Source organism: Sinocyclocheilus anshuiensis, unplaced genomic scaffold (genome assembly GCF_001515605.1).
Source record: "Sinocyclocheilus anshuiensis isolate Anshui unplaced genomic scaffold, SAMN03320099.WGS_v1.1 scaffold306, whole genome shotgun sequence".
Taxonomy (NCBI): Eukaryota; Metazoa; Chordata; class Actinopteri; order Cypriniformes; family Cyprinidae; genus Sinocyclocheilus; species Sinocyclocheilus anshuiensis.
Window position 1 is genome coordinate 338,351 of NW_015544175.1, and position 7,888 is coordinate 346,238.

The 7,888-nt window shown below is 37.4% G+C and overlaps 1 protein-coding gene across 1 annotated transcript in view; it reads right to left on the reverse strand.

Annotated features, from left to right (window-relative positions):
• LOC107696119 (SAM and SH3 domain-containing protein 1-like) overlaps positions 1–7,888 on the reverse strand; it is a 53,515-nt gene that overhangs the window by 26,171 nt on the left and 19,456 nt on the right. The window contains exons 3-4 of the mRNA XM_016496299.1: positions 1,442–1,492; positions 1,172–1,221 (exon numbers count right to left, since the gene is read on the reverse strand). Coding sequence (XP_016351785.1) covers positions 1,172–1,221; positions 1,442–1,492 — 101 coding nt within the window. The remainder of the gene's footprint in view (positions 1–1,171; positions 1,222–1,441; positions 1,493–7,888) is intronic.

Consider the following 7,888-nt stretch of genomic DNA (forward strand, 5'->3'; position numbering starts at 1 on the left):
AGTTAAAAAAACACATTATTTTCCACATACTGTACATTATTGTTTCTCCTCTATGCCCCGCCTTTTTGAAACGCGACGATTTTTACAAAGCTCATCGGTCTGAAAAGCGAGGTGTGCTCTGATTGGCCAGCTATCCAGTGCGTTGTGATTGGCCGAATACCTCAAGCGTGTGACGGAAATGTTACGCCCCTCACCATACTGTTGTATTCCCTCAGCGACCAGCACGGATCAGCTCTAGGCATGACGAAGCGGATATCGTCCTCTTTTGGAAGACCAAACAAAGTAGTTTCGCTTTCACAACGAAGCACACAGCGTCTTCAGGATATGGCGGCGGCAACAATACTACAGCGAGAATAAAAGTTACGCCTTCTTTCTTTGCGTGAACATTTGGGCGGTGTTATGCAAATCTTCCCACAGAGCGACGTAGGTATGTTGGGGCGTGTTAGAACGAGCTGTTTTAGGTAGGTGTGGCTGACTCTTAACTTTTATAAAGAATATCTCTTTGGATTTGAGACTTTAGTCTTTGCAACTCTACAGATCTTCTTTATGCGCCAAGAGCTTGTAACACTCCAAAGAGAAAGGAAAAATTGAAATCGCATCATATGACCCCTTTAAGCAAACTGACCCTTTGACAATTACACAATTGTGTGGGCACAGATGATGTCATGTGTATCGTGTTAGGTTTATTTAAGCAATAATGCTAAATAAAGTTCGTTTAGTCAGCTTGACTAACACCCTTGTGTACTATAAACTCACAGTCTCACTTAAGTCTGAATTTCTTTCTTCCTCTCTCTAATCAGCGAGTTTCATCTTAAACATCTAAGAACAATGGTCGGAAGGAAGGAAGCCTGGAAGCACCAAGATGTGAGAAGTAAAACGAAGGAATTCACACCCGTTCATATACACACACTTACATTCAGGGGTAGATGGGGGATGGAGAGCAGACCTGATGTGTGTGATCATATATCTGAGAGGTCAGCAGTCACATTCAAGTCAGACAGCCTGCAAATTATCCTTTAGGTTTGGGTAAACCATTAAGCTTATGGTTTAGATATTAAAAACTATCCTGGGTCTGATTCATTAGTATTGTTTACCTTTGAAAAAGTGTTTCCACGCCTTTTGAGACACAACCAGCTACTACACATTATTGAGTGCATTGAGATTGTCTTACTTTCTCTCAGTCTCTGGAGTGGACACCTCACTGCTGATGTCAAATGATTCCTGTGTACACAGACAACACTGCGGTTAATTACTGCAATCACACACTGATTTTAATCACTGATAATACACAAATCACTGTAATCTGAGCATGCAGTCAGCTGATTTATCACCGAGGCATTGTGAATGAAAGTGTGTTGTGTTGAAACAGTGAGTTATGATGATGATTGCAGGTGTGTGAATGTCTGAAAACAGATATGCACAGCATTGTGGGTCGACTGACCTGGATGTCTGAGCACAGCTGTGATGAGTCGAAGCTGGTGTCTGCTTTTTCCTGTGAAACACACATAAAGAGAGGGCTAGGAACAAGGACACACAAACACACACTGCCACTAATACAGGGCCACACACCCATATGCCAAGAGCTTGTTTTGTGATTAAGAATCACTGAAATCTTTTTGAGATGTCTTTTGGTTACAATTATATTTGGTCTAAGTTTAAGAGTTTTTTCTACTTTATACATGCCAAAATAAATAAAATATTATAAAAACAAATTTAAATTGTTCTCAAAATATGTAATCTTTAATGAGACATACAGTCATGGCCAAAAATATTGGCACCCTTGTTAAATATGATCAAAGAAGGCTGTGAAAATTAATCTGCATTGTTAATCCTTTTGATCTTTTATTTAAAAAATTCACATAAATCTAACCTTTCATTGGATTTTTTGGATTGAATTTAAAATGGGGGGAAATATCATTATGAAATAAATGTTTTTCTCTAATACACATTGGCCACAATTAACGGCACCCTTTTATTCAATACTTTTTGAAACCTCCATTTGCCAGTTTAACAGCTCTACATTTTCTCCTATAATGCCTGATGAGGTTAGAGAGCACCTGACAAGAGATCAGAAGCAATTCCTTCATCTAGAATCTCTCCAGACCCTTCAGATTCCCAGCTCCATGATGGTGCTTCTCCTCTTCAGTTCACCACACTCATTTTCTATATTTACCAAGGGTGCCGATATTTTTGGCCATGACTGTATATTGTATCTTTGATGGAAAAATAATGTTGTCAACTGTCTTAAGTTCAAATTCAAATATTTTTAGAGGTGTAATAAGCCTGTAAATCAAGAAGAACTTGCACTTCACAGGTAACCTCATTGTGTAGGAATCTTGCCACCCCAAGTTGTTTGTTTGCTATTTTACTGGCCGTGGTCTTGAAGCGACAGGTCTGGTAAGTGTCCTGGCAGAATGGCCTAGTCGGGCAGAGGTTGAGCTGGCTCTTTTATTTATTTTTTTATTTTTTTAGCAACCCTGAGGGATTGTATGTCTTATCAGCCACTCTTATCAGCCACTCTTGTTTCCAGTACACACTCTGTATCACTGCTTGCTCATTCTCACTGCTCACTGCTCACTGCTCAAAACCAAGACTTCTGCTCGTGCAATGACCTCCACACATCTGCGTTTGTGTTAAAGTGAGCATCAACAGTTAAAAAAAAAAAAAAAAAGAAAAAAAATGAAAACGTTACGGTACCAGGTTTTTTAAAGTACCGGTGGTACAGAGTACCCGGTCAACCCGGTTCTTGATGCGCTATCCGAAAGGTGCGCAGATGCGTTCTCTTCAAAAAAGCACTGAGACATGGTGACCTCAAAAGGAGGAAATACATCAAACTAACAAAACACTTTAAAGACCGACACCTGGATCAAAAGAAAGAGTTCAAGCAGGTAAGTTTCATTTAACTTCTGTTATGAATATTATTCCATATTTTAATTTGAATGTCGGATTGAAATAAACATTGCCATTATTAGCGTAGTTAATCGTTAGCATAAGCGCAGCTAATGCTAATACAATGAGCATTAGAATGAAATTTCTTTATTAACTATTTAATGCTTTTATAACTTTCATTATGGTAAAAAAAACAAGAGGACATGCTATTTACTATTTTTACACACAAGAGGCTTTTAAATGAATTGTGAATCTAAAATAGTATGCGTGTTAAAGAATGTACAAATGGTTAACATTGTTTGTCATATCAGTCCGTCAGAAAAGCAGTTCTGGGCTTTTTTTTTAGCTAACTTAGTTGTTATTCTTGGCTGGATAACTCTAGCAGGTTTTAAAAGCCTTTTAAAATTAAATATGCACACAGTTTGGATTAAATGAAAGTACAGTCAAATTTTGTCTCCTGTATAGACTTTACAATAAGATACCATTCATTAAGATGACTTCATGTTATTATCTAACATCAAATTACAGTGAGTGAACAATATATTTTTACAACATTAATGTTTTTGAATGTTATTTAATACAAACATTTAAACATTCGTGTTTGTTCATTGTGCATTAAATAATTTTAACAGATTGAACTTTTGATTTTATGTATTATAAAATTTTGAAATTAACCCTAAGAAGAATAATTGCTATAACTATTGTTTATTGATAGGTCATGTTATCTAACACATGGAATCTTATTGTAAAGCGTTTTTAATACTACAGTTTCCATCTATTTGATATACACGACTTAAAATTAGAGCCAGACCGATATGGGTTTTTTGGGGCAGATACCGATACCGATATTAGGGAGTAAACAAAAAGGCTGATACCGATATATCGGCTGATATTCTTTGTGTATATTATAGTACAGTACCAGTCAAAAGTTTGGACACTTTCCCATTCGTGTGTCCAAACATTTGACTGGTACTATATATAGAATACAATATATACATAAACAGAATATATATACATAAACACATTTTTTGCAATGATCACTCAAATGTGGTGATCAAACACTTATAATGGTGACAGAGATATGTAAGGGCATTTAAAAATTTTACAATAAACTTGCGACGAGTGCGATGCACAAATGGTTTTCCATTGACTTAAGCTTTAAAGCGTTTCATCCAGGTCGCCAGTAGCAAACAATGGAGCGCGCTCTGCTGGACAAACTAAGTAATTACACCATTTTAAGCATTTTATCTGCATTATATGTTCTGTAAAAAAAAATTTCATATCGGCGGCATATTTGCCGATACCGATATATCGGCGACAGGCTCATATCGGCAAAACGATATATCAGTCGGGCTCTACTTAAAATATATGTATCTTATCTAAATTTATTATAAAAGCTGAGGTTTGTTATTTCCTGAAAAGTTATATTTTAGCTGTTGTCAATGATCTAATGTTGCATTTGGTCAGACTCAGCCCATTGCTTTACTTAAGTATATTTTCCTTTTACAGCTGCAGACTGAGGAAGATCATGAAACACACCAGCAAACCCTAAAACAGACAACGGTTTACAGTTGTTTTTCGGCGGCAGCAGAAATATGACAAAAACTTTTGGGTGAAACTTGTTGACTTTTTCCCCTACTTTTATTACTTGTGGAAAAACTTGAAACACAATTTAAAATAAATATAAAGAATGGCATTGATTTTTGCACTTTTTTTTTTTTGCTTTATTAATAAAAATAATGTGTTTTTTAATTAGCATGTTTTTGTAGAGAACTGTGGATTTTCACTGGTAATGGTACCGAATACAGAAATTTTGGTACCGTGACAACTCTAGTCCCAGGGCTCCTGTAAAATGCACTGTGTTGTGCAATTTGGAGAATCCTTATTTAGTAAACACTAAACTTGACTTAGAATAAATAAAATATGTAAAAAAAAATATATAATAATAATAATAAAATAAATAATAATAATATAAAATATGTAGTAGAAAGGGAGAATAAGCAAAGGCTGCTGAATATAGTTATTTAATATCATTATGACAGAATGTTGATAGACATACACTATGTTTGAATGAAAAAGGCCCCCCAAAACAAACACCAGGATCTGATCACACATGGCCCTTGGATGTATGTGGATGGTGGACAGCACAGTGCAGACCCTCAGTTATCACAGTAGTAATCTTCAAGCCTCTTTTCCTGCAATTGAAGCATTTTTCATCAGAGGGAAGCACTGTTTTTAGGCCAGGGTGGCTGTTTGTGTGTGTTTTGTCTCTGAGCCACTCTGTCCGTCTGCTTTAGCACTCAGTGGTGTTTTGGTAAAGTCCAAAAGCTAAGTAGTAAATTGGACGTTGTGCTGCAAAAGTGGAGTCATCCAGGACAGAAAGATAATTTACTCACTCACTCGCTGTTACACACACACACACACACAAAGTGGGCAAGTTGAAGTTATTCCCATATGAACACACACTGGCCAAAGTAAACACACACACGGGTCTGTGTTTTGTATCATCAGCAGCAGGGCATCAACTGCCCCATACCCACTGGGCACATGCTCCCATTGGCACACACTGAATTATCTGTACACACTGCGGCTGGCCGTGTCATCCAAAACACACATCTACACAACACCACACACAAAGAGATGCTCTGTGCCCATGTATACCCACTGACACAGACCCACAGACACACACTCACAACCTTCACAACAACTCGTGTTGGTCGTGTAAGTACAGATCTACACTAGACATAGACAGACACTGTACTTCTTGACATAGTTAAGTTCAATGTGTGTCAATATTTATACCACTATAAGGGACATATCTAAGTGCAGAGCTAAAAGACAACCACTTAATGACTGGTTATTTAAAGTTCATTGTGAGGTCCAGCAGCTGATGGTTGATGAGCAACTGTGTGTCTGTGATTGTATGTGCATGACTGGATTTGGCCCTATGCATGCTGAAGATGAATTTGGCTTAAAAGGCAGCATACTGTCAACTACTACATACACCCACACTAATATATACAGATCAACAGAGTAGACTCACATTAAAAAAAAGCAACAAAAAAAAAAGACAACATAGTTATGAGATGTTGAAGTATGATAACACAGCCACTCCCTAAACTAAAAATAAATTTTACAGAACATATTCAAGCCCTATACAGGTGTTAAGCAACTCTGTCAAGCAGTCAGGGTTATATAACAATAGAATAATAACTATCAAGCTTTTATTTTGTGGTTTATTTTGGGGTCATATGGAACATCTTTTACAGCGAACAGAGCTGCTCCGAGACACTGAAAACTCCAAATCACGTGTAAAAGAAAAGTGCTGCACTTCACTCTGTGATAGAGGCTATTTACACTAAGTGAAAATAGCAGTATTTTTTAGTGATATGTTATTTACACTAAGTGAAAATAGCATATTTTCTTAGCGATAGATGCTATTTACACTAAGTGGAAAATAGTATTTTTTAGTGATATGCTATTTACACTAAGTGCAAATAGCTATAGATAGTTAAAATAGCAGGATATTCAGCTAATTACTTATTGCAAATAGTGTCAATTATCTACACCTCAGCATTGTAATACATTATAAAACAGTGTGCAATAATAACTTAATTTTATTTTTAATAAAATTAGTGTAAATTTTAATTTTAATTCAAATTATTAAATGGATGCCACCTTATTGGGACAAAAGCCCTCCCTACACCTAACCCTACCCGATACTTTATTTTCAACTTTTTGATTATTTCCTTAATTTTTATTAAAAATAAATGCTTTTCTGATGTGATTTGATATTTGAAAAGGGAGAAAAAAAGTTCGCCAATAGGCAGATTCAAACCCGGGTCGATTGCGTCAAAAGAAGTATGACACACGCTTTACCATCTACGCCACTGAATCTGCCGATTAATAACCGTCTTTTGTAATGTTGACTATCCCAATCACATGTTGGTGGGCGGGTGGGTGGAGTTAGTGTAAATAGCCTCTGCCAACAAGGTGGGCTATTTGCACTTAAAAACTTTTTTTTTTTTATTCCCAGCAGTTAAACAGTTGCCCACAGAAAAAAACAGGGGGTGCTGCAGCACCCTCAGCACCCCCACTTCCGGCGCCTATGGACAGAGATGTGGCAGGATGACTGGCACAGCAACATTAGGGGGAATAAACAAACTGAAGGAGGCTAATGAGGTGTTTTATACAAATTCAAACAGAGTCTCAGTGTGCAGGGCAGGACACACACAGTCAGGCTGGCAGCAAAAACAGCTGTGTGGGTGGATGCGGTCGTTCATGGGGAGAATCTTGGCTCCTACTGCCCAATCAGGAGAGACATTTGGTTGAGTAACAGGTAGAGAAAGTGTCCTTGTAGAACCAAACCAACCATTCCTACTGCTGTAACACAAACAAAACACGCACATACACTCACAGTGTATGACTCTTTGTGGGTACACTATTCCAGTATTCCAGCTGTGTGGTTTCTACCTGGAAATACCAGTCAGTGGGAGGAAAGAAGTTGTTTCTCATGCTGGAATAAACACTCCAGATACACAGGTAAGTATTGTACGTCAGTATCAAGAAAGAATTGGGCAACACTGAACACAATCTTTGCGCATCACCTGCTGTTTAGTGTGCGTGTATGTGGGTTCCCCCTCGAACAAAGGTTCACTTCCATAACATGACCTACATTCAGACCAACAGGAATTAAATCAAAATGCCAAAACATGCCTTTGAGTAAACCACAACAAGCCTGAGCCTGAGCCTGAGACAGAGAGAGGGACAGAAGAGCTACAAATCATTAAAGTAAAGGGTGTGTGCCAGAGCCTTGACTAAAATGACTCTTATAGCAATTACAGAATTAACATGTTGAAGTAGATCTCCCCCAAACCATATCAACCTCAAGTGTTGTGGAGTAACTTGCATTAGCAACGTTGCTAAGTTGGCTAGTTTTAGTAGTGTGACAATAGCTCAGCCACATTTTGATTGAAATTGCTATTATATAAATTATATA